Below are 27,245 nucleotides of genomic sequence, written 5' to 3' on the forward strand. Positions count from 1 at the left end.
CTGTATTGCAAGCCTTGAAGAAAACACACACACACACACACACACACACACACACACACACACAGAGAGAGAGAGAGAGAGAGAGAGAGAGAGAGAGAAATCCCCTGAGTCAAGGTTTCACTTTGACCCTCATGCAGAAAGTTGGCTTTGACACTGTCAGCCTATTCTCCAGTGTCCAGAGGGGAGGGAATTTCAGGGGAAAAGGGGAGGGGTTTACAGGAACAAGTATAAAGGCGGGTAACTCTTACACAAGGGGGGTAAAGGGGGGTGGAAATGGGAGACGGGGGAGGGCTGGGTGGGCGGGCTGGGATTGGAATAAAAGACAGAAAACTGCACTTGAACAACAATTAAAATAAAAAAACTTTTAATGAAAAAAAGAACGAAAAGAAAGTTGGTCTTGAACCTCCTGCTGAAAGGTAGCCTTGGATCCCCTACCCCTCCGCAGAAAAATGGCCTAGAACCCAGGAAGGGCCCTGGGGACAGGCGCGGGAAGGCGGGGCGGGCAGCCATTCAGGGGCGGGTCTGGGAGCCCGATCGCCCCGCCCTCCGACAGGACTCGGCTCAGGTCTGCAGCACTAGGTTCGCAGAACTATGGGAAAGCTGGTGGTGCTGACCCTGCTCGGGGCCGGCCTGGCCCTGATCGGGGAGAGGTTTGTGGCGGTTAGGTGAGTTGGCATCTTGGTGGGGCGTCCTCGGCCCTCTTTCATCCCTGAGGTAAGGTCAAGGGCTTCCCAGTGCCACCTTCCTAGCCAGTAGGAGGAGTGAGCAGTTTTGGAACTCACTCCTCAATCCCACCCAGTGGAAAGTGAGCGCGGTGGAAATGAGGGAATTGTTTGCCTTTCCTGGGACTGTAGGGCAGAAATGCCCCCGTTTGTTTTCTGAAAGTCACCTGCCCAAGCCCCGCTTCCAGGTCACTCTCAGCGTTCTGGTCCTGCAAGAATTTCACCGTATGGGCTGGGTTTTGGAAACCAGGCCAGCCCGGCTGTTAGTGGCAGACTCAGGCTTTGTCCACCTCAGTTAAACACTGAGGCGTCCTAGCTGCAAGAACTCATGCCAAAGTAGGAGCTATTCAGACAGAGGGAGAATGAGTCTAAATTCTCAGGTGGTAACTGCTATGCTGTAGGTGTATGAGCTTTTGAAGTGGAAGATCTGGTGGCGATAGCCCAAAATATCTCAGAAGAGCCAGTGCTGTGCTAGGAAAGGGAAATGTTAGGTGATGCCACACAGTTCTGAGGGGACCTAAAACCTCTGCTTGCCTCCAGCTGTCCTTGGGGTGCTTTTATTTATTTCTCTAAGTAGAAGCTGGAATCTCTTGAAGAGACAGACCGATGCCTTTGGTAATACTTTCTAGTTCAGCTTGAGTGTGTTTATTGTAACATTTGCTCCCAGGGTACCCAAGAGAGAGAATCATAAAAAAAATAATTATTATAAACTCCATTTAAAACATGTTTTTAACAGTGACAGAGAAGTCCAAGTGTAGAGCCTTCCTGAATACGACTTAATACAAATTTAAACATATCCCTGGCATTTAAAAGAATGTTTCACTGTGGAAACAAGAGCACTGTATTGAAAAATAATGTGGCCAATTACTTAGATTGTGGTTAGTTTGATGAACTGCAAAGTAAGTCAGCATAAAAATTTTAAGATAATGAAGTTCAAGCAAAGGCCACAGGGTTTATTTATTGGGGAATTTGAACTTGGGGAAAGCAGTTTGAGGAGGGGGTGAGTCAAAAGGCAAGGCCATAGTGGATTAAGGGGTGCCAAAGTGCAGATTTATAACAGACAATACTTTATCAAATTAGATAACACATCTCATACTTTTAAATCAATTAATACTGTGCAGTTAGTTACTCATGCTATTAAATATTATCTTCTATTTGGGCAGCAAAGCATTGTCCATGTATAATTGCATTTTAGTCTTTCAATAATAACTGGGTGAGGTTAGCTGATAAAGGCACATTACCCACATAATGTCCACATTATTCAAATAAATGTAAACAAAAGGAGTCACCTACTTGTTCTAGTGCCCTTAAATGATGACAGAGAGTTCATGAATATGAAAATAATTAAAGACCATGTTTAGATATTGATTTTGGAAGTCATGCATTCGCTTCCAGTACTGTTGTCTTCCGCAGACGAAGAACTAATGCATTTCGAGAAGTGGAGCCAGTAGAACGCCCTAACTGCCACTTCATTGAGGGAATTGGTATGTATGTGAACAGTACCAAGAGGGGCCAGCAAAGCTTCTTGGTCACCGCCCACCTGAGTGACGCTGCCAACTGATTTAATCCCCTGCCACCCCTTAACCCCCAGCTGCCTCAGCCCAGGTTTTCAAGGGTTCTCTTCAGTGTCAAAACCAGCAGCTTTTTCTCAGGTCTCTTGCTTACTGATGCCCCTCTATCATTTGAACAATGTCATTGACTAGTCCTTGTCCTGTCCCTCACCCAATTCTCCTCCTGTCCCTTCTGTGACATTTCTCTCCTCCTCTCTGTTGTCTTCTCTTGCCTGTCTTCTTTTTTCTCCTTCTTCCCTCTCAATGATATTTCTGGCTTCAAGGGCCACCTCATTCAAAATGTGTCTGCAAGTACCATGAGGAATAGGACTTACCCCTTACCTTCCAGGACCTCACAGCCCACTGAGATGTCTTTAAAGAGATTAATTGAAATTCCATAGCCAGACCCCTAACCTCTCAAACAGTAGGCCTTCTTTTCCGATCTAAAATCCACTTTATTCTACTCTGTATTTCTGGTATTTTCTCGCCACCCACAACCAGCTCTTCTTCTAGACTTCCTTTAGACATGATACTTCCATTCTCAAAAAGGCTCAGTTCACAATTGAGCCATTGTTTCCCCTTGCCCCTCATTGTTCCACAGGACACACGTTGATAGCAGCCTCCTGGTGCCCGCACACAGGGCTGATCTCACCTGTGAGCGACCACCGGGACTGCTGATTTTGGCTCCAGGCCTCCAGTTTTCCCCAGCACTTTTTCCCCAGAAAAAAAGTTTAGTTAGATTCTGTTCACTCTTCTGGGAATGAGTTCTTTACACTCTCTTGCCTTTGTTTATGAAATTCCCTCTGCTTGCTGAAGTTGGCAGCATATCTCCCTCCCACCTCTGAATTCTCACAACACTCTGAAACTCTGGTTCACTTACGACACCTACCACGTGCTGTATTTGATTGCTAGCAGTGTTTTTTTTTTCAGTATCAGGTTTCAGACTCCCTAGGGTGAAGGACTGTGGCTTATTTATCAACATGTGATAGGATGACAGCGTAGTCCATTATGATAGGGGCTTGTAATATAGATACATGAAATTGCAGACAATAAGAACTCTTTTAAAATTGGGTCTCTTTTTTCTCTCTCCCCCCACCCCAATTTCTTTTTAAAAAGTGGCCTGGTCCTTGTGCTCCCTGGTTTTAGAGGAGGTTTGTGCTGCTGGCTAGAAAACAGGAAGAGTTGAGGACAAACTCCTTCCTGACATTTGTTTGTACAGCCTGAGCTCCTGCCAGGATTCTGATGGAGAAAGAATAAGAATGTGTGGGTTCTGAATAACAGGGACCCTTGCCCCACTGCCTGACACTATCCTGGGGAAGAAACAAGATCTGGGAAGGAATGGCTACAAGGCGCCTTTAGGGAGGCTAGATTCTTTGTGCTGTGCGTCCCAGCCTGAGTGAAAGGCATGTGCCCATGCAAGACCTGGATATGACAGAATTGTCTAAATCAGCCATCTTCAACCGGTGTGCCCCAGGAGTTTTTTAAACATGCAATACCTGGCTATTTAGTCAGGGGCACTGACCTCTTTTTACTTAGATTGTCAAATTTAAAAAAAAAAATGACAACAGCCAACATATCAATAGCCATCTGGGGTGAATAAATAAAAATTATACCTATTTTTTGTCAGATCAATAAAAATATACTTTTTTGTGTGTGCTACAGAATTTTAGTAATTAGTTTATGGGTGCCATGGGATGAAAAAAGTCAAAACTCACTGGACTAGGTGATCGCCAGTATCTAGCCACGCTCTCAGATTATGTAAATCAAACATGTTGGAGAAGATAAAACTACAGCTCATGTTGTAACTTGCAAATCAATGTACTGATTATCCAACTATTTTGAAGAGAATGATTTAAAGGAAGCAGGGCGGCAGTAGGAAAAAAAAGTCACGTTTCTTCTTGTGTCTGGTAGCATGTTTACGTTTTATTTTGGAGCACTAAACAAGTTAGAATGATCAGGGCTCATTTGTCAAGAGGACAGCGTTGATGCGTATTTAGAAGTAATAATAATAAGACTGCCTAGTGTCCCTGAACTCTCTGCTGAGACCTTTACCAACGTTTATGTCATCCTCATACCTGACCTGTGAGGTGGGTGCGGCTGTCGGTCCTTGCAGATCAGGAAACTGACACCCAGAAGAATAAGGCCGCTCGCCAGCGGCCCAGCACCAGAGGGCAGCGGGCCTAGATCCTGAGCCAGGATGGTTTTCTTCTGCGCGTTGCACTCTGTTGGGTGGTGCTGCCTTTCTTATCTACTGCCAGCACATTACCGAAGATTCAGGAAGTTTGGTGGTGGCAGAAAACAAAGTCTGAGGTGCAAAAAGGTGAACTATTAATAAGTAGGGCTGAGCAAAACAAGGCCAGCTGGGTATTTAAGAAAAGGTCACTAATGAGACAGTACTCACGAGACCCAATTATTTGATGAGGGAATGGCTTTGTGAAGCAATGGTAAACCACTAAAGGATTTTAGTCAGAGTGTGGTAGGCAGTAATAGGGTAGGGGCAGGGGCAGGATTCTGATTTGTATTTTCTTCATGACCCAGAATTTTGGGAGTCATTTTATTGGTGGAAAAAATTGTCTTTTCCTTTTCCTTCTCCAATATGCTTTCTGGGTAGAAAGGATGAAAGGTAAAAATAAATAAATAAATAAAAATTCAGAAATCATATCTCATAGATCTTTTTATATTGCATTCATCTTTTCCCCAAGGCTTTACAGTCGATGGTTGTTTTAACCAGGCAGTATCAGGCAGTATTTGGCTGCCCTTGGCATCTCCTCAAAACTACACTTGAGGCCCTGGCTGGTGTAGCTCAGTGAATTGAGCACGGGCCTGTGAACCAGAGGATCGCGGTTTGATTCCCAGTCAGGGCACATGCCTGGGTTGCAGGCCAGTTCCCAGCAGGGGACACACGATACATTGTGTGTCCTCGTCAGAGGCAACTATACATTGATATTTCTCTCCCTCTCTCCTTCCCTTCCCCTCGAAAGATAAGTAAATAAAATGTTTAAAAAAAAACTACACTTGAAATCTAGATGGCTTTATTAGGACTTGTCCTGAGCAGGATGATCAAGGGACAACCATTGTGTTTTTGGTGGCTTCCTATCTTCCCCTCTATTCCTTTCCCTCTCCTGCAGTGTCCCATGTGTCCAAGATACGTCTCTACTCCATAGTAGGTTTTGTTTGTTTTTTTAGCAGGCTGTCACAACCTTCTCTCCAAGACGTGACAGGATTGGCAGTATTTGATAGTCATGCTTTGGCTTGACCCTTTCTACAGGTGCCTTAGGGCATCCCCTCTCAGTCTTGTGTGGTCTCTCTGTAGTCTCTCTCTTCAGTAGCTTGAAGGTAGCCAGACGTCTTACATTTAGGTTTAGGGCTCCCAGATTTTGTGCAAAAGGTGAGAGAGGAGGAGAGAGAACCAGCAAAAGCTATGGCCGTGACTTTCTACACCCATCCTATGGCATCATTTCTACCGCATTCTGTTTGTCAAAGCATTTATCCGCTAGGAGCCCTGAAAACCCTTTTTCCATCCTGGTCTCAGTCGTGACTTGCTTATTACATGCTTCTTTCCCAAGAAAAATGCTTAAGACCAACTCTCGGTGGAAAGAGATCTGACCAAACTCTTTCAGATGCATTTATAGTTTAGTCGTCTGTCTTCAGACAATTGCCTTCGTAAAAGAGAGCAATTACTCAACAATTTCCCAGTATGATTGTATAACAATAGACTTTCTAAGCCTCAGCAAGTTGGAAAAAGAGAAATACTCAGCAGAGAGGCCTTTAAGAGACTTTCAAAATGATGGATGGCTTTCCAAATGTCACCACTTGGTCCGTAGATCAGGAGAATAAAGTGGAACCTCTCAGGACAGACGATAGAAGTCATTATTTAAAGAATAAATCTAAGATATCACTTTATTTTATAGTTACTTGCTTTTTTCCTCTTGAGATGGAATTCTAAAACAAAAAAAGATCATATTGGAGTCTGACTCAGGTTTTATTGTAGAATGCCTCCGGGAGTCCTGAAAGTTAATACAGTTTCCCAAGTAAGTAGTTGCCAAAAGTCGATAAGGTCTCCAAAAGAAATTCAAACTTTTGAGTGTGAGATTTATCTCTTAAGTCTTCAAACATGCATTTTTTGTAATCATTTGCTTCTTTTGCAGAAAATGGCTCTGAAGATATTGACATACTTCCCAGTGGGCTGGCTTTTATCTCCAGTGTAAGTATCTTCCATACCCCTCAGAAGCTCATGTCAATATGTGTGTAGGCAGCACGTCAATGTTGCCGACTAAAGCTGCCAGACAGACCCGTACACACTCAGCCCACCTGCAGGTAACCCAGCCGATTAAAAAAGCTGACACAGGATTCTGGGGGGCTAATCAGGGCACCAGAGCAATGCTCGGGCTGGTTCCCCGTGGGCAATTTCATAGTCAGTGGGGTCTCAGTAAATGTCTAATGATTTTTGTTCAATTCCTACACTAATCTCCAGCTCTGTTCTTTGCTGTCCATCCCCACCTTTGCCTTATTTGGCCAGGCTTAGCTTCTGGTAATTATTTTTTTCACTAACTAGTAGTATTCTCACCAGGCCTGTGTGTACTGGGAGCTCAGTAAATGTTTGTGGGTTGAATGTTACCCATGTTACTCAATTCAGAACCCAAGCATTTTCCATCTTGGGTTCCCTATCATTCTTTCCAGCTCTTTCAAAGAGAAGTAGAGAAAAGCTTGTATTTTATTCCCAATACCATTTTCACAGGCTTGGGATGATCAGGACACGATGCGAGGGACTGAATTTCAATGAATTAAAGTGTATATGTTGTGAAGATGTTGGAAATTGTCATAAATTTGTTGAATCAGTTGCAATTTAGAGTGGGCTGTAAGACGTTGAAAAAGTAGATTGACTACATTTTCCTTGTGAATTCTGATTTCTGGAATTGCATGTCTTAATGTTCCACTTTGGCCAAGAAAGTGGAACTACCATTAGTTCCATTTACTGCCAAATAACATGACCTTTTAAGTCTATATCATTTTGGTCAAAAGGGGGGCACGTATAATAATCCTTAATGGCATGAATGTCTAAAGTCTTAAATATGCACAGTATAGTCAGGGTCTTACTTGTATTTTAAATGTTACTGGTGGTGGTAAGTGTGGAGGTGGGCGGGGGGTGGGAGGGATTTTATTTCTTTAGTTTTCCTCCAAAACCAAAGATAAAACAGAGCCTTCTAGAAATGCTTTTTCTTTGTTGACTTAAATTTTCTATGGACAATTTAGATTTTCAATGTTATGCCAAATAGACCTTTCAAAATGATTATAAATATAGCTGGGAGATTTCTGTGCTGTTAGGAAATAATACTTGTCGTTCTCACTGTATGCTTCTTTTTTACTTGCACTGGAACTAAAACTACTGACTTAGTGCTATACAGAAAATAGAGATGTTCATAACAAATAGTTCCATGAGAAATGTTAACATGAAGTTTTAAATAATGGAGCTATTTTTGTAAACTAGCAAACAACTGGTAACTTACAAGCCAAGGAGGATGTTCTTTGTTTCTTTTTAATCTTTATGACTATAATCAGTTCAAGTCCTTGTTCTTATTTTCTCTTGCCCCCCTTTCTTGCCACCCTAGAACATGTTTGGAAGCTGCTGATCTCAAGGCTAATTCTGTGTGGTATCGTTTGTCTATTTAGAAAGGCCAAGCAGGCTATTTCCTTCCTTACCTTGGTCCTTGGCATGCTTCTCTTTGCCTGCAAAGTTCATTGCACATGCCAGCTAACTTTGAGTTCTCTGTGAGATCTCACTGTGACGGCACTTTAATTCCCAAGAAAAGCCTTCCCTAACACTCTTGATGGGTGTAGTGCTTCTTCCCTGGTCCCTTGGGTTCCTGTGCTTAGGTGCTTACATACAATACCATATATCTGATGAGCTTGTTTGGTGCTGTCTTTGTGGATTTCAAGCTCCCTGAGGCCAGGACTTTGGCGTGTTCATGGCCGTGCTCAGTGCCAAACATACTATCTGGCATACGCAGGTGCTTGAATATTTACTGAATGCATGTGCTGGCGAATGAGGCCTGGATATCGCTGCCTGTCCACACAGAGATGTAGTCTCTTGGGGGAAATCAGATGCTTGTACCTCTGCTACCAGGGCAGGGATGGGCCTGGAGTGGGTCTGTCTTGGGCCAGCCCAGAAAGTGTGAGTTCTTGACTTTGTGTTGGAAGGATTTCATAACATGAGTCTAGGGGATTTTGAAAGTACATACCTTAAGGCTGGGGACAGTGAAACAATGGAAGGACTTAGTGCAGAAGAAGTAACAGGAGAGAACTGAGGCTTTGGCTCCCTAGAAAAGCTATAGGAAGGGAGTGAGACAAGGTGGGGCTGCTGTTAGCTCACTGTGAAGTCAGAGAAAAAGGGGGCCTTGGAGACAACATTGGGGGTGGGGTTAGCCCGGGTTGAACTGCCACTGCTCTCTGCTCCCCTGGCTGCAAGTCTCATGGGGACCCTGAGAGTTTAGGAGGAAGTAAAAAGTTCATGCCCGGGAAGAGGCATGGGCATGCTCTCGAGCAAGCGCACCCTGAGTCTTTGTCCTGAGAGGTTTTTATCTTTTTTCTGCAGGTGAAAACCTTAGGAGAGGGTTTCAACAGAATATTCATCAGCTTTCCTGGTGTTTTTTTAATATGCTGATGTGTGAAAATGAGTGTGTAGGGAGGTTTGGGAATATTCTTTGTTCTGCTATACTGTTTTACTTTTATCTTGGGTCTGTCTGGCTTTTAATGGGGTTTTTGTTCATTTGTTCCCCTGACTTAGTCTGTCCTTGGGTTTAGCTGGCACAAGACATTAATGGGATCTCTGTTCTCTATTTCCCAGGCCGGGCAGATTTAAGCTATGTATTGTCTGGTTAGGAAGGAGAGGTGTGAACCACTTGCTCTCGAGTGTCCTTGGGTAGGGGAGATAAGTTCTTGTGATTCGCCAGCTGGCTGTAAGTTGCTCAAACTGTGCAGCCTTGTGTAATTTTCTTGTCTCAGTTTTCCCATTCCACCCGCCCAGGAACTTTCCTGGCTTCTTACTCTCCTGCCTCACCTCCAAGTGATTTTCGGTGTTTTCAGTGATGAATGATGTTAAAAGAATTGTGTGCAATCACTTGCCACAAAATCTCACCCAACTGCCTGAAACAGAACACCACAGAGTGGGAAGCCATCTCATCAGAGGTGCTTCATTCATCGGGACACTGAATCTAGCCAAGCTTTTGGCAGTGCTCCACCCTTATTTTCCTATCAGATTATTTTCATTTCTAGAATGACCAGTCTCGTACTACCTGACAATGCCCTCATATATGCCCAAGCTATCATAGTACTTGCTTTGGTGTTCTGCCTCGAGCTACCTTCCCAGGCGATATTGTTGCCCATCAAACCTTTCTGTATGGTATAGCAAAAGAGGCTACAGTTAATGATCTGTGTGATTTAGGCAATAGACTTCTCTGGGCTTCATTTTCCTCAGGTGAAAGGTAAGGTTTTCCATAGGTGGAAAGGAAAGGATTCAGTGTCTCTGACATTTTTCCCCTCAATACTACCATTATCTAATGCACTGGCGTTGGTGACCGATTGCCTATGGTGGGGAGAGGTAGACCAGGCCTGGAGTGGGTCTGCCTTGGGCCGCCCTGCAGTGTGTGTGTTCTTGGTTTTGTGCAGGAGCGATTTTACAACACAAGTCCAGGTGATTTTGAGAGTATGTCTATGACAATTGGAGACAGTGAAACAAGAAAGGACCTAAGCTAGAAGAAGCAACAGGAGAGAGCCTAGGCAGGGCTGCTTTGGCTCTTAGAAGTGTTATAGGAGAGAAAAGAGCCACTCTGAGGCTGCTTTGGCTCACTGAGAAGTCAAAGAAAAGGGGGCCTTGGAGACAGGTTCAGGGGGTTAGTCTTCCCTGAGATCCTGCTGCCCACTGCCACCCTGGTTGCCAGTCTCATGGGATCCGTTAACTTTAGGAGATGTGTGCCAGTGGGTGAAGAAGAGGGAGAAGAGAGAGGCACGGTTGTGCTTCTGAAAGAAATAGCGACTGCTGGGACCTCTGTTTTGAGGGTTCTAAAACCTGGAATTTTAGGGAATATTCATCAGCTTTTCCAGGTGTGTCCTTTTAGGGTCGTGGTCTCTACTAATTGGTGGGAGCCAGGACAGCAGTGTCATTAGTCATTGCGGTTGGTCCTAGAGTTGCCCACATGGTTTTGCTGCTTTTCTGGGCTTGGAGCTGAAATACAACTGAGGCCTAGATGTTCTATCCAGGGAGGAAAGGCCAGGGGGGTCTAAACACCATGGTCAGTGGTATGAAAGGTCAGGGGTCTAAAATGCATGGCCAGTGATATTCCAGGGGGAGGATATGCCAGTTTTGCCTGGTGCTAGGTACCCAGTTTTTCTGCCTGGGTGCCCTTCTGTATCTGGACATAAATTGCTCAGCCAGTGTCTGCCTCGGTTTCCCCATTCCCCCTGCCAAGGAATTTTCTTAGCTTCTTACTATCCTGCCTCAGAAAGACTGAATTTTGTAGGCTGGTATTGGGGATGTCCTTAAAGGAGCAGAACGTGAATGGGAAGCAGGATGGGAGAAGAGCATGTTGATTTTGGTTTTGACAATGTGATTATGAGCTGCCCTCAGGAAAAAGTTGGGCAGGAATGCAAGCTAGAATTCCGGAGAGAGATTCCCAGTACATGTGTAGATTTAAAAGACATTGGTGTAGACCCTAAGATTCAAAAATCTTATGAATAAGATCTTCAGTGAAAGGGTATAGAGCTAGAAGGAAAGAGGGACGAATGAGAACGGAAGGAAGAGAAGCAGCAGGACTTCTGTTGGGAAATTCTATATTTAGGGCTTCTGACCGGAAACAAAGGGGTATGCATGGTGTCAGACGCTGCAGTGCCCCGCCCTTATTTTCCTATCAGGTTATTTTCAGACATATAGGTAAGAGGAAGTTGAAGGGTTATCAGATCTTTTAGAGGCCACTGATAGGGCCTTTATGGAGGGATTTCTATAAACTCTAGAATACTGTTTTTAGGCAATTAGAGTTGGAGCAAATTAAACCAGGTCACAATATCAAGTGATGTTTCCAAGCAATTTGATAGTGAAGGGAAGGCAAGCTAAATGCATGTTTGAAGAAATAGTAAAGTTAGGGGGTGGTTCATTTCAAGGAACAACAAATGAGCAATTTTTCAGGCAAAAGAATGGGGCGTTGCTGAAAAATAAGTGGTTAAGCAAGAGAGAGGATATAGATATAATTTCTAAAGACAGACCCTAGGGAACAAGGAACCACACAAACAGACGACAGAGTGAAGAGCTGAAGAAGGATGTTCTTCCCTTAAGAAAAGAGGGAGAAAGAAGGAGAATTGGTAAAACGGGAGAATTAGAAACAGAAAGCAGGGAATCAGAGGAAATTTATGTTGGATGATATTTGTTTATGATTTTTCCCCAGAGAAATAGGAGGTAACTTTATCCATCGGAATAAAGAGGAAGAAAGTGTGGGCTCTGGAAGATAAGAAATAAATTTAGAATAGACACTTGGAGAAATGCAATGGATTACCTATTAGAGTTCATGGCCATAACACTCTGAACATGCCCGATCTATTCTGATCTCAGAAGATAAGCAGGGTCGGGCCTGGTTAATAATTGGATGGGAGATTACCTATTAGAATAAATAAAAAGGCTGATAATCATCACTGAATGTCTGGTTGAAGCTGGGATGGTAACTTTGTGTGTAGGTTTTTCTAACCTGATTTTAGACTAGCCCTGGAGGTGGACCGGGGCAAAGGGAGTTGGTAAGGAATTTGATACAGAGGCAGTAAGCAAAGAGCATGGCTTCTGTAGAAGACCAGTTGCTGATTGATGATGGCGTATTTGTGGCCTGGAAAGAGCAGTTTGTGGCTAGGGGCATGCTGCCCCCTCCCCGGGTGTGGTGACTTAAGGAGAATGTAAAAGGGCATCGTACCTTCTCTGATGCGTTTCAGCGTGGCCTATGGGGAAGCTGGCCTCCAATCAGATTTAGGCATTCTTAAGAAAAAGTATTCAAAGAAAAATGTACAGATGTAGGTTCCCTCACCCAGGTGTGAGGTGGAAGTCAGTGGAAGGGGCCAAGAATAGTTCTGTGATAAGTAAGAGTGTGTCTGTCTGTGTGTGTGTGTGTGTGTGTATTTGTAAGAACGGGAAGGGTAAGGGAGAGAGACAGAGATGGAAGGGAGAGTAGGAAGGAGAGAGTTTATGTTGAGTATAAGTGAAAATGAAAGTTCAAGAAAAGATACAAGATTGTTGATATATGTTAGAGGGATGGGGGAGGGATGCCAGGAAGAAGTGAGCTGAGTTTTGTAATTTGTGTGGAATAAACCAACCTCAAGACCTGACACAGTGACCAGGGACGCCCCCCCAGGCCCAACACGTTCAGGATGCCAATCGTCATTGGTTGATGAACACCTGGTTTTTCCAATAAACAGAGCCACTGTCCAAGTTACTGGAATGAATTTTTCTGCGTTATTTAGAGAAAAAGATTCGCGTTCAAATTTTCAGACATATCTATAGGAACAAAATAGGTCAGAAAGAGTCAGCCTTTCTCAACAGTCTCTCTGAGACTGGTTCTCCTATGTTAACTCTTGACTCATTCTATTGCAAAATACAATCGATGTAGGGATGGGAGCAATGCAGTGAAACCATGCACCCCTTCTCCCTGCGTTGAGGGACGTTAGCTGCAGAATGTCACGACTGGACAGACTCTTGGCCATCACACATTTTAACTTCCTCATTTTCTAAATGAGGGACCTGAGGCAAAGGCAGGCTGAGGGACTTGCCCCAGGTAACACGGCCTAGTGTCTTGCATTACCTGTTTCGGCCAACGCCTTTCTCTCTATATTAAACATTGACTCTGGGTTTTTTTCTTTCTCCAATGGTTTAGATGACATTGGTAATCCCTCAGATCAGATAATGGCAAATGCTGACAAGGGAAAAGGGTCCAAGAAATCAATGAGAAACTTACAGCTTTGAGATTTTGACTTCCCTATGAAAATATCGTTTTGATATGTATATATGTTCATACTTGTTCTCTGTTTTTTAAAGGGATTAAAATATCCAGGCATGCCATGCTTTGCACCTGATGAGCCAGGACAGATCTTCATGATGGATCTGAATGAGCAAAACCCAAGGGTCCAGGCACTAACCATCAGTGATGGTTTTGACAAAGCATCGTTTAATCCACATGGAATCAGTATTTTCACTGACAAAGGTAAAGCCTGAAAGCTTAGGAATGAGGGGTAATGAGGAAAATGCAAACCACTCATTGCCAGTTACTTAACATTCATGTGACAAGAGAGAAGATGCTATATTACTCTAAAAATGTACGTTCGTAAAATAATCAATGTGTAGCCACACATTTTGAAGCACCACATTGAAGAAAGGGGACGAGAAGTGATCCATCCCTCTTCCGCCTAGCCCCTTTTCTTCTCATTTGACCATCATAGCGAGTTTGCATATTCCTAGAAATGGAGCCTATAAACTAAAGAACCTTTGAAAACAGTTGTGTGACATTAAAAGCATGACATAAAGGAAAAAATAGGTAAATCAGACTTTACCAAAACTAAAAGCTTTCTGTTTCGAAAGACATGACGAAGAAAGGGAAGAAACAACCCAAGGAATGAAAGAAAACATTTGCAAACCATACGTCTGATGAGAGGCCTGTATCCAGAATACGTTAATAAGTCTTACAACTCAGCAATAAAGAGACAAATAACCCAATTAAAAAATGGGCAAAGGATCTTAGTAGACATCTTTTAGAGAGATATACAAACAGCCCGTAAACACATGAAAAGCTACTCACTATCCTTAGTCATTAGGGAAATACAAATCAAAACGATCACGAGATACCACTTCACAATAACAAACAGACAATAAACGTTGGCAAGGCTGTGGAAAAACTGGAACCCTCACACTCTGCTGGTGAGATTGTGAAATGGGGCCATCATTTTGGAAAGCAGTTTAGCAGATCCTCAAAATGTTAAACATGGAGTTACGGCATGATGCAGAAACTCCCCTCCCTGGCACGTACCCGAGAGAATTGAACACAGAGGTCCACACACACACCTTCCACAAGTGTTCAGAGCAGCATTTTTCCTAATACCCACAAGGTGTAGATAACCCAAATTCCCATCCTCTGATGAATGCATTACAAAGCGGTACATTTGTGTAATGGAATGTTATTCAGCAATTAAAGTGAATGATGTCCTGGGACATGCTACAACATGGAAGAACATTGTAAACATTATCCAAAGTGAAAGAATTCAATCACGAAAGGCCACATAGTGTATGATTCCACTTCTATTGTGTCCAGAATAGGAAAATCCATAGATATAAAAACTAGATTAGTGATTGGCAGGGGCTGAGGGTCGTGGGGAACAGGGAGTGGCCGCTAATGGGTATGGGGTTTCTTCTTGCGGGGATGAAAATGTTCTGGTACTAATTAGTAGCTCTGGTTGTACCACTCTGTGAATATATTAAAAACTATTAACTTGTACATTTTAAAAGTATGAGTTATAGCTCAAAAAAAGCTGTTATAAAAACAAAACCTATGTATTAATACATTGCATATGCTTTTAAGCAATTTCCAATATTATTTTTATTTGTGGATAATCCATAAGTACAGATTGATTTAATCTTTAAATATCTGTGGGTCCATACAGCATGCAGAAAATAACAGCATGCAGTGAAACCCAGCTAATAGTAAGTACATAACGGAGGGCCAAATGGAAGTGTTGCAATGCAGAATGTTTAAAGAAACGGCCCTTTAATCCGAAACCTGTGCTGGAATTACAGTGCATTGGTCAGTCTAATTTTGCTAGACTGGTTTAGTGAGTAAAAAGGAATGATTCGTAATTATTTCTATCCACTTATCCAGTAACTTTCATCTGCTCCAACAGTGACTTGTTCAATTTTAAATAAATGGATACCTTTTTAAAATGCTTGAGTACTATTTTATTAAGTAGGTTAAATATTACCCTGAAATCTTATACAGGGGTGGGTAAAAGTAGATTTACTGTGCCATTGTGACATTCTTTGGAGTTAATAAAGCTATTATAATAAATCATAACTTGCATGTCTTTCCATGCAAACAGCTGTAAATTTACTTTTGCTCACCCTTGTATGTCTGTTTAGTTGCTTAACAAGCCCATCTTTAAAAGGTAGTTGTACCTAACAATTTTCTGTTGCTTAATTTACAAAGCATTTTCCAGTATATGTAACTTGTTTATTCCTCAAAATAAAACCTTGGATCCTACCTGACACTTATCCTCTCCCCACCCCAATCAGTCCACCAATCACAACACTCTGTCCAGTTTCCCTCTTCAATACCTACCCAAGCTGTCCACCTCTCCCCATCCTTTCTGCCACCGTCCCAGTCCAAGCGTCCCACATGTCTTTCCCATGACTGCACCTTCCCTCTTATACTACCTCAATCCTATATATATATATATATATATATATATATAATTTTTAAATATTTTATTTTTAGAGAGAGGGAAAGGGAGGGAGATAGAGAGGGAGAGAAACATCAATGTGTGGTTGCCTCTCATGTGGCCCCACTGGGGACCCAGCCCGCAACCCAGGCAGGTGCCCCCACTGGGAACTGAACGGTCGATCCCCTGGTCCTCAACCCGCACTCAATTCGCAGAGCCACACCAGCCAGGGCTCAATTCGTTTTCATAATAAGCAAGAGTTATTTTCAATGCAAATCTGATCATGTCACTCTCTTCTTAAAAGTCTCCATGTTTTGCCCATTTCTTTGAAGATAAACTGCAAACCTCCAAAATAACCGGGGTTCTCAGTTACTCCTCTGACACATTCCACCATCTGGGTGCTCTGTCCAGCCTCCCTGGACATTCCTCTCCCCCTGACTCTCTGGACCTGCCATCCTGGGTTTCTTTTACTCCCATACAATGCGACATGCCTCAGGGCCTTTGCAATGGCGGTTCCCTCTGCCAGGAATGTCTTTCCACTGTTTCTGGCTTCCTTTTCCTCATCATTCAGGCCTCAACTTAAATGTCACCTTCTCAGGGAAGCCTTCCCGCCATCCTGTTTCAGGATACGAACCTGGTTATATTTCTTTTCCCTGCACTTCTTTTAGCACTCATCAAATGGCAACTAATGTTTCTTATTAACATTAAAAGATGCCAACCTTCTTTCCTTCTTCTACTGTTGCTCTATAGGAGTTCTTTCTTGGCTCCTTTGGAGCCAAGATTAACCGTCCCTGCTCAAGTGGCTGCTCTATGAAGAAGTCATCTCCCACTTCGGTTTTATTTACGAATTCTTTCCTCCCCGTTTTCTTCTTTAGAATATAATCACCATAGAAGCCTATGTGACTTGCCCATTGCTGGGTTCCCAGAGTCTAGAACCATATCTGCTGCTCTATGAATATGTATTAAATGAATAAGTGAAGGAACACCATGAGACAAGCAGTTCAGACATCAATGCTCAGTTTTGTAGGTGGAGACATGGAGATTGAGGAACGCAGTGAAGTGTGGCTTCACTCCTGTCAGGAGTAAGTGGCAGTTCCAGGACTGGAACGCAGGTGGCCTTACTTCTAATCCTCTATCCTTTATTTGGGTAAAATTTGGGCTCCAGGCTCTACTTGAATAATACAAAAGTGACCACTTTTGGGCTGACACCTAACTAGACATATGATGCTTCACTGGAGAAGGTGTAATGAGTGACCAGACTGATTTGGAGCTATTTTATTGCATGGGATAGTGTTAGAAGTGGAGGTATTTTAGATGTTGGAGGGGTAGTGGGGGTTGGTTTGTTTATTTTTTCAGATGGGACTAGTTCACAGTTTACAGATTAACCTTCAGGCATTTCATCAGGCTTTCAGAAGTGGAGTGTATGATTGACATCTTATTTTATTAGTTACCTCCCTTAATTGTGCATTTGGTTCATAAGGCCAAAGCATCACATATAAATTGGAATGAAATGAGGAGATCGAGAGGAACATCACTCTCTCCAAGCAATGCTTATATGAGAGGAGTGGTCCAGAGGAGGCCTAAAGGAGGGCCAGGCCGGGACAGCATGTGTATTGTTCTTGCCGTGTCCGGCAGAGAGTCTGGCTGAGGGCTAGCTAAAATGCAAACCCCTGGCCCCGGAACAGTCAGGTCAGACCAAAAGACAGATTCATCTGTGAGGGAGCCCCTCTCCTTTGACACTTTGGGTCAAAGTGTCTGTGTGTTTTGGGGGCCAACTCAGGGCCCAAATTTGCTCCATTGTGTGCTTGGAAATGCCATCAAAGGAGGGGATAGGGGAGATGAACTCAGATCCTTGTGGGGGTAAGGGGGAGGGTGTGGTGGGTCTTTTCAAACTCCAGAGTGCTTCTGACCTGGAGTTCCTGAGAAATCAGAAAACCGTCCTTGAAGAAGTCGATTACTACCCTCAATCCTGTTCACAGCAGTGCATGTACCCGCATGAAAAAGTAGTGGCTGAACATTCTTGAGGTTAGTAACACCCCCAAATCAGCTAGTCTCTTACCTATTGCACTCATATTTACATTCTGCGTCCATTGGCCTCATTAAATATTGTTATTGCAACATCAGGTGATTGACTTATGTTGAAAGTTCTCTAGCTGTCAAGTGTTGCTTATTTTAAGATAGTCACACAGCCCAGGGAGCTTTTGAACGTGTGTTGCAATGTAGGGGATTCTCACCAAAATGCATTCTCAACAAAGCTTTGTTTGCTCACCCCCACTTCTTCTGGTGAAGGGCCATCCTGAGAAACCACATCCGTGTTTGCGCACTAAGGTAGTTCTGTGTCTTTCTGTTAGCAAGGAGATGTAGCTAAGGGTGAAGGGACCATGTAGAAATGTCAGGGCTTGGCTAGCCACTTGGTGGTGGTAAAATTGCCGACAAGTCATTTCCCACTCTCAGTCTCAATTTCTTCAATAAAATATGGATACTGACATTTGTCTGACTTACCTATGAGGCGGACTATGGGGATCAAACTCAAGATGTGTGAGAAAAACCCTTGGACATGACCGAGTTGTGCACCAAGTCTAGTAATAGTTATAATAGAAGTAAATTTATGGGAAATGATGTTTTTTCCCACTTTAGACCATACTGTGTATCTTTATGTTGTGAATCATCCCCACATGGAGTCCACTGTGGAGATATTTAAATTTGAGGAACAACAACGTTCTCTGGTACACCTGAAAACTATAGAACATGAACTTCTCAAAAGGTATGGAATTAAGGTATTTTGTACTCTATTTATTTTGCACTTCTGCTGTGTGCTTTGTTTTCTTGGGCTCAGCAGTCTTTCTTAAACTTTTGTTCTGTAGCATTGTTTTCTGAAGCTCTCTGAAAGTTCCCATGGTGATCAAGCCTATTGCCTACTGGAAATTGTTGTATTAGTATTGAATGTCTTTATGCTTTCCAGCTTCTTGAAAGCGTTTTAATCCTGTACAGGTGCTCAGTTAGAATCTTAGCTCTAATTCCATCCTCTACACCACAACAGTGCAGTACGAATGCAGGGCTCTGTTTAAACACCCCACCCATTCCTAGTTATCTCCGTAGGTTGTGTTCTTAGAGCCACACCCACTGGGTGTTATAACCAACCTCCACATGGACTCCGCCTTGGTTCAACAAGAGCTCAAAGTGGAATTTTTAAAGCCTGTGGGCACGTATGAAAAATTCACATTTATCAAATTTTGACGATGTGCCAGGCTCTGTACCAAAATACTTAATTTACTGCTCACAATAGCCTTTAGTAATAGGTGTTAGTAAACTAGGACTCAAGAGTTTTAGATGAAATAATTGTCCGTGTTACATAATTTGGAAGTGGCAGAACCAGAGTGTAAACCTAGATCTGTCTGAATTCAAGCTGGGCTCTCAATCACCATGAAAAACATTTTCTTTATTGTGTTGAAAAAAAAATAGTACATTTTTTAGAGGATAGGTTGGTAGCCTGTTTCAAGGCTGTCACAAACGATGAAGACTTTGTCTTTTATAAGATGGACCCAACCCTGAAAGACGGGCTGTAAAACAGTAGAGGTTAATCTTTCCATGAGATTGAAGAAGGGGAAAAGAAAAGAAAGTTCACCTTCTCGTCTTTGCTCTCTTTCTCAACATTGTGTATGAACTTCTCCCATAGAATCTGGGAGCAATAACAGCAGTGGGCAGAAGAAGTAAGTGAAGTTGAAGCTCCTGAACCTCTCTCATGGTCCATTGTGCTGGGTTCTGAGACACAGTGGGGAGCAGGACAGCCACGGGGTGACTGAGAAACTGGATGAGTCACTTAACCTGTGCTTCAGTTTTCTCAGAAAATGCAGATTCTCTTATTGTTCTAACTCACCTGACCGGGCCTTGTGAGGATCAGGTGCAGTAATGTATGCCTTCCCAGGGAGAGTTCCTCAGAAATCGCAGCCTGGAAGAAAACCCCATACAGGACTACTTAATCGGGGAGTATAATTCCAGAATGCAAAAGTGAGAGACCAGCCTGAGGCAGGGCAAAGGGGGTGTTGTGGGTTGAACTGTGTTCCCTAAAGAAGATACATTGCAATATTAACCCCAGCATTTCAGAACACGACCTGATTTGGGAAAAAGGGTCATTGACAGATAATGATTCATAATTAGATCCGACCATGTTGGTTGGCCCTTAATCCAGTATGACCAGTGTCCTTATAAGAAAACAGACAGGCACACAGGGAGAATGCCAGGCGAGACTGGAGAGTGAGGCTGCAGTGTTGCATCTACAAGCGCAGGCACGCCTGGGGCTGCTAGAAGCAGGCAGAGACCAGGAAGGATCCTACCACAGGGTCTTCAGGCGAACAGGGCCCTGTCAGTGCTTGCCTTGGTCTCAGACTTCTAGTCTCCAGAACTTTAAGGTAATACATTTCTGTTGTTTTATGCCACCAAGCTTGTGGTACTTTGTTATGGCAGCATTCTAGACATTCACATGGGGGACAGTCTATAGCCAACACATTATCAAGTCAGCCATTGCTAAATGCATGGAATTGTGCTCCAGGAAGCCACATAAGGAAACGTGGTCGGGGTAAGAGAGGGAAAAGAGCTTGTCCACACGCCCTATCTCTCATTAGTGCAAGGTTTGCCTCAAAGGGTGTTACACGCCTGTACATGCCTAAGTCACAAGTCATGTCTGGTGATATCCTGTGTTTTGGACACACCTACTTGAACAAGCATTTTAAGGGGTAGAACAAAGTGCTATGAAAACACATCATGAGGGAATTTAATCTATGGGGTCTATACTTTTTGAAGAAAGGAATACTTATGCTGAGACGCAAAAGATGAGTAGCCCAGTGACCTCGAGAAAGTCATTATACATCAAAACCTCAGAATATTTCCCTGATTCTTCCAAGATTTTTCCTAATTCATCTAAAAGGGTTTAATGATTTTTACATTCTTTCAAGTCATTGTTTTTTTTTTTACTTTTCCAAAATCGAAATGCTTTCACTTTCTTTAATATTGTAAGAGTAAGACTTACTTCATTCAAAATTGTAGTAGTATTAAAGAACGTAACTAAGAAATAATAGCACTTATAATTTCACCTACTCAGAGAAAATATAAAGATCGTGATGACTTGGGTTATGCTGCAATAGCAGAAAAGAAAAACCCTAACATCTTTAGGGTTCAGAAGCACAAAGTTTCGTTTTGCTTTCTCACTCCTGCCATGTCCCCTGTAGGCAATACAGGGGCTCGGTTTTGTATTATCCTCATGTAGGGCCCTAGGAGGACCACACTGTGTATCCTCAGAATGGTTCCACTTCCTGGGGAAGAGTTGGGGAAGCATGGCAGGTCACGAACTGGTTCATGAAGTCTTCCATTTGAAAGCCACACACATCACTTCATTTCATCTGCCGAAGCAAGTGGGATAGCTGTGCCTAACACCGAGGGCATCGGAGGAGCCGAATTCCAGAAAGAAGAGAACCAGAATCGTTGGTGAACTGCACTACGGCTGCCACAGATGATTCTTACAAACATTTATACGTCCAAGATTTGGAGTTTGAGGCTTCTTTGTATGTTTACTTGTTTTTGCTGATGTCTATGGAAGGGAGGAGTGAGGAAGCAACAGTTTAAAAAAGAAAAAAAACATAAGGGCAATGAAAAACCATGTACTTTCCATGGATTTTTAAAATGTATGTTAGTTCGTGTATACTTTTGCAAACTGATGAACATATTGGTCTTTGTAGAGATTTGGTGACTTGACAGCAATCTTGATTTAGCAATACTCCATAGGTTCTCTCTCCCTGTCTGTCTCCACTGCAGTGTGAATGACATTGTGGTTCTTGGTCCAGAACAGTTCTATGCCACCAGAGACCACTATTTCACCAGCTTCTTGTCACTGTTAGAGATACTCATGGACCTTCAGTGGACTTACGTTCTTTTCTACAGTCCGAGAGAGGTCAAAGTGGTGGCCAAAGGATTTAATTCTGCCAATGGGATCACAGTCTCACCAGACAAAAAGTAAGCTCTATTATGGTTTTTCTCCCCTTGGGCCTTGGCGTTTTAGTGGGCTCCTTCCCCTAAGAGGTGGGTTACTTCCTTAGCTTAAGTAGTCAATACATGTGTGGAGGGATCAGCAGTAGCCAGGGGTTTTACTCACCGTCTGACCTGAAGCAGACCATTTGCCTTCTGGTGCCTTAGACTCCCCCGCCAATGAAATGAGGAATTTGGACTCCAGGATATGAAGTCCTTGTTTCAATTTTTCTTACGCAACTCTAGAAATACACTTAATCTAATACACTAAAAAGGAAAGTAAAGCCACCATACCTTTGCCTCGTACGAGACTGGAAGGCCTTCAACCACTTGTAACTGAGTTCAGTTCCTCAAAAGTTCTTACTAGAAAGAGAGGCGCAATTTAGACTGGGCATGGCAATTGTATGAATGTCAGACTTACTGATTCTCTGCAGTAGTTTTCTATGAGAAAATACTTTTTAGGAAGCATGCAGTTTTATGGAAAATTCTTTTAAAGTGTTTTAAAATGGAAGGTTTTTTTTAAAAAAAAAACAGAAGTACCATAAATGCATACATTTGAGACCACGAATAGAGATGATCCCTGTGGAAAACAACTCTAAGTGTTCTTCCTCCTTTTAGAAATGATTGTGATTGAGCTTTGTGGTCATCTGGTGGGTCTTGCCAACAACTAGTTTTTGGATGTAGAGACTCTTTTTGTCTTATAAGAGGTCCACTTACTTCCATTCGATTTAAAGACACTAAGTTTAAAGAGTCCCCAGATACTGAGGCTGAACTTGTATATCATCTAGAAATACCAATTTCATTACTTACTAGTTATACCACACGTTCAGAGCATATTTAAAGCACTTCAAGAATATAAAAAATACCACCCCATTATCTTTTTTTTTTTTGCTATGGTTTAGAAAGCCATTATCATGGTGTCTTGAACTACTGTTAATTTTTATACATGTTATAGCAAATAAAATTTAGTGTCATCTTTTAAAACTACTATAGTACTGATAATACTTTAATAATACCAATACCGTTAACATGTAAATGTGATTTACTTCAAAGGTATATCTATGTAGCTGATGTGATGGATAAGAATATCCATGTAATGCAAATACACGGTAACTGGGATTTAACTCAGCTGAAGGTAAAAGTGCCCTGGCTTGCCCACACAATGTGGCCTCTGATATTAGCTCCCACACTTGATCTAGGAATGTGCTCCTTGAATGAAGGTAACATATCAATGGAAAAAATATGATGGTGAAGGTGTGCATGCATTTCTAAAATTCAGTAACAAAGCCCATTGTTAATACTAATTTGAGAAGCCAGAGGAGCTGGTGTGAGGGAGGAGGGGTAAGGAAGAAAGTCAAACGACATCCTCATACTTCCTCTTTGTTACAAGGTAATACAGTTGGACACCTTGGTGGATAATCTGACTGTCGATCCTGACACGGGGGATATTTGGGTAGGATGCCATCCTAATGCCATGAAGCTGTTTTTCTATAACCCTGAGGATCCTCCAGGGTCAGAAGTAAGTTCCTATGCCTCTCTGAGCTCACGGGCAAGGCTGTAAGACGAATGATTTGTTGAGCTGACTTGGGAGTATCTAGTGGGTCACACGTGACATTCTAGAAATGAACAAATGAACATAGGGAATGAGGAAAGATTCTGCCAGGATAAGGAGAAATGGCCCATTGACCCTGTCAGGTGATGGGATACAAATTTACCATCAGTCCTAGATGGTAAATGTGCCTCATCCTAGCCCGGGCTCCACTTTCCACTGGGAATAGTGGGAAAATAGGAGCTTGATTATTCATATTTACCAAGGTTGCTATTCATATTTCCAATCAGGATGGAGGCTCGGAGCAGGCCCCGAGGAGACCGATATACAGAACCACTTTCCTTCACACGGCCAAACGTGAAGCTCGGATGAAAGGGTTTAAATGGCTGTAGTCTCAAAACAGTTAATTTTTTGCCACCAGGTTCTAATATATATGATAGTGTTAAAGAATGTCTCATTTTAAAGATGTTATTTGTGTTATTTAACGTCTCTTCTGAAACAATAGCATAGGCCTTTGCATTTTTACATGGCATTAAAAACAATAGCTTAATGCCTTGCATTTTCCATAGCACTACGTTTAAGAATAAAATAATCTCAAGTGAATTGAAATATAGATATAAATTCTTGGCAGATATACTCTGAGATATTTAGTCACAAAAATGTGTTGAACGTATATACCAGACTTTGTTTCAATGCTTAGGATATATCAGCAGACAAAATATACAAAGATCCTTGTTCTTAAGGAGGAGGGGCAAACAATAAACAATAAGCATGAGAAACAGTAAATTATATAATAAGTTTGAAGGTGGTAAGTTCTATGGGGAGAAAGTATCATAAACAGCATCAGGAGTAGTGTGAACAGGGGGATGGATGGAGCCTATAATCAAATAGAGAGATCGGGGTAGGCAGTTAGGTTTGAAAAGAGATACAATGTTTGAATCCAGGTTTGGGCAGTTGGGAAACTGAGATTCAAACCCTAGGCTCATAACTGACCCATGGATTAATTAGAACACACAATTATTTCTGCTTCTAATATGAAGGGGGACCCCAAAACACTGAGTTTATGTATAGGGTATTGTGTATTCTCACATGTTTAAACTTCAGTCACCTTCAAAATACTCTCCATTTGATGCAGTGCACCTATGGAGATGTTTTTTCCACTGCTCGAAACAGTTTTTGAACTCATTGATTTTGATGTCTTTTAGTGCTTCTGTCCCTTCCACATTGGCAAAACATTTTCCTTTAAGGACTTTTTTCATCCAGGGACCCCCCCCCAAAAAAGTAGCTTGGGAGAGATCAGGTGAATAGGGAGGATGGGGCATGGGGTCATGCCGTTTTTGGTCAGAAACTGCTGAACACTCAGCACAGGTGCTCCTGTAAATTAGCCATCACAAAATGGGAAAATGTGTTGAAAGAGTCTTCAAACAAAAATTCACTGAAGCCGAACACAGCCTCTCACAATAACACCAGCTGGTACACTGACACCGATGGGTTCCTAGAGCACTCACCTACTTGGCCCTTCAGAAGATAATTTCAGTCTTTTGGGGTCCCCCCTCTTGTATTGCTTTTCTTCAGTTCTTTAAAATTGTTTCTCTTATGAACATACTAGTCATATCTTCTTTAACAAAAAAAGCAAGAAATGTAAAAAAAAAAAAAAAAAAAAAGTCCAGCCTGAACCTAAAGCCTGAAGAATTGTTACCCTAAACTAGCAAGCTAACTTTGTCTCAGAAGTGCACCCCGCCAAAACTGGTAACTATTCTACAAACACCCAACAAAAATGTCTGCTTTAAGAAAATTAAAATACAACCTATACGATAATTTGAAAATTGTTTAGGATCTTTTTCATGCCTGTGTTTTCAAGTTTAATCATTTGCATATTTTAGCTAAGACTTCTTTCTTCACAGTCACTGACACCCTATTTTTTTTGGTTGAAGCTAATGTTTTCTACATCATTTCTAAGCCTGAGTATTTTTCCATAACAAACCTGAGAGGCAGTTGTAGGATTTTTCATAAGATTTAAAAAAATCCCCTCAACTAAACTATTCTAATAAGAGATGTCAATATAGACTCATGAATTGTGAATTCTGAATTGGTTTTCTTTAATCCCTATCATCTCCAGTTTGAATGAACGTCATCCAGCCTCTTTGGAAACGAACACTTTTATATTTACTGATTAGCAACCTAACATATGTTAATCCTGGGGATCCATAACCGTCTGAGGTAGGGACAAGTCAGACTGAATTCCGAAGCATGCATTCTTTACGTTTCCTAGCCAATTCTGGGATGTGAGGGGGCTCCTGCAGGGATGACTCCCATCCTACTCGCTACCCAGAGGGGTTGGCTTAGTAACTAGATGTCCATTTTCCTTTCTCCCTGAGCCTCTAATGAGAATATGTCTAACGTCAGAAAACTAGTCCACTGGACTGCATAGATATCATTAGGACATTAACACTTTCTTCAGAAGAAGAAAAACATGATTGAAGATACACAAATTTTAGCTTATTGATTTCTGAGAAGTATATCAGTCCTAGAGTATTGGGAAGGAAAATGTCACTGATGGCTGTTTGCTCATACAGTGTACTGACAAATTATCTTTTCTTGGCAGGTCCTTCGCATCCAGAATGTTCTGTCTGAGAAGCCCAGGATAAGCACCGAGTACGCCAATAATGGCTCCGCACTCCAGGGCAGCACTGTAGCTTCTGTGTACAAAAGGACCCTTCTCATAGGCACCATATATCACAAAGCTCTGCGCTGTGTGCTCTAGACTCCAGCTAATCCCCAAAGGCTACGTGTTTGGTAAAAGCAAACCCCTCATTCTGTAAGAAGTTGAACTGCAAGTAAATGGCAAACACCTACAAACGTGTGCCTGGCTTTCCTGATGGGTAGAAGTTAAGAAGCAGAGAGGTTACCTACTATTCACCAAAATGAAAATCAAGGTAGTGACAGTCCAACAATAAGCCAAATCTCTCGGCTCGTTTGGTCTGGTACCCCCAGGGTTCTTTCCACAGGAAGATGCGGTGAGTGCGTTGGCCAGCTCCCCTAAGACTCCTTGGTAGCTGTGGCAAAACCACCCCCTAGAACTGTCATGTTCTGAGCCACCCGCCATCCAGAGTGGGAGAAAAGCTGCTGTTCAAGTATTTACGACTCCCTTCTCTTCGTTCAATTGTGCTGGGCACAAAATGCCAATCAAATGCCCAGCGTGTAGATAAAAGCAAGATTTGGCATCACAGGACTCCCCAAAGACCTCCTCAAACTTGCATTCTCCCCAGGGCAGACACAGGCCATCGGGGGCTGGGAAGTCTGACTGAGAGAGGCCTCACTTAGGGCAAGCAGGGCTGACCTCTTCCTTCGTAATCGGCCTTTATTTGTGCAATGGTTGTCCCATATCCATGATCTCACTTTCCATGGTTTAAGTTACCTGGGGTCATTCACAGTGCAAAAACATTACATGAAAATTTCCAGAAATAAACAAAAGTTTTAAATTGCACAACATTCCGAGTAGCAGGACAAAATCCCGAGCCATCCGTTACCTGCTGCCCCGGGTGTGACTGGCCCCTTTGTCCAGCGTCTCCACTGCACCTGCTCCCTGCCTGCTAATCACTCAGTGACCTTCTGGCTTATCACGTCGACTGTCCCGTGGCATCGTAGGGCTTGCGTTGCGGTAACCCTTATTTTACCTAACAGTGGCCCCAGAGCTATTCACCCAATTTTCATTACAGTGTACTTTTAAAGATTGTTCTGTTTTATGATTCATTATTGCTAATCTCTTACTGTGCCTAATTTATAAATTAGACTTTATAATACAGTGGTGGGAAAAAAACAGGTTTACGGTTGTAATGCAAATAAATTATATAATAACTAATAAATAATAAGGCAAGAATACACTGTTTTGCATACTGACAACTGTAAACCTACCTCTGCTTACACTGTAAGTTTGTGTAGGACACAAACAGTGTG

General features: G+C 42.5%; 1 protein-coding gene across 1 annotated transcript; it reads left to right on the top strand.

Annotated features, from left to right (window-relative positions):
- Window positions 1–530: 530 nt before the first annotated feature.
- PON3 (paraoxonase 3) lies at window positions 531–27,019 on the top strand. The gene is made up of 9 exons (XM_037046453.1): window positions 531–665; window positions 2,136–2,206; window positions 6,421–6,476; window positions 13,335–13,500; window positions 18,359–18,485; window positions 21,530–21,727; window positions 22,793–22,874; window positions 23,130–23,258; window positions 25,894–27,019. The coding sequence occupies exons 1-9, from the start codon at window positions 592–594 to the stop codon at window positions 26,050–26,052; spliced, it is 1,062 nt and encodes a 353-aa protein (XP_036902348.1). The 5' UTR covers window positions 531–591; the 3' UTR covers window positions 26,053–27,019.
- Window positions 27,020–27,245: the final 226 nt, after the last annotated feature.

The sequence above is a fragment of the Sturnira hondurensis genome, unplaced genomic scaffold (genome assembly GCF_014824575.4).
Source record: "Sturnira hondurensis isolate 20B ecotype Veracruz unplaced genomic scaffold, ASM1482457v3 Scaffold0005252, whole genome shotgun sequence".
Taxonomy (NCBI): domain Eukaryota; kingdom Metazoa; phylum Chordata; class Mammalia; order Chiroptera; family Phyllostomidae; genus Sturnira; species Sturnira hondurensis.

Bases quoted from the DNA above. Each gene is read 5' to 3' on its own strand.
- PON3 (XM_037046453.1), top strand. From the start codon at position 592: ATGGGAAAGCTGGTGGTGCTGACCCTGCTCGGGGCCGGCCTGGCCCTG. The intron at 13,501-18,358 runs GTAAAGCCTGAA...TTCCCACTTTAG, and splicing joins CAGTATTTTCACTGACAAAG to ACCATACTGTGTATCTTTAT. The intron at 18,486-21,529 runs GTATGGAATTAA...TCTCCACTGCAG, and splicing joins GAACATGAACTTCTCAAAAG to TGTGAATGACATTGTGGTTC.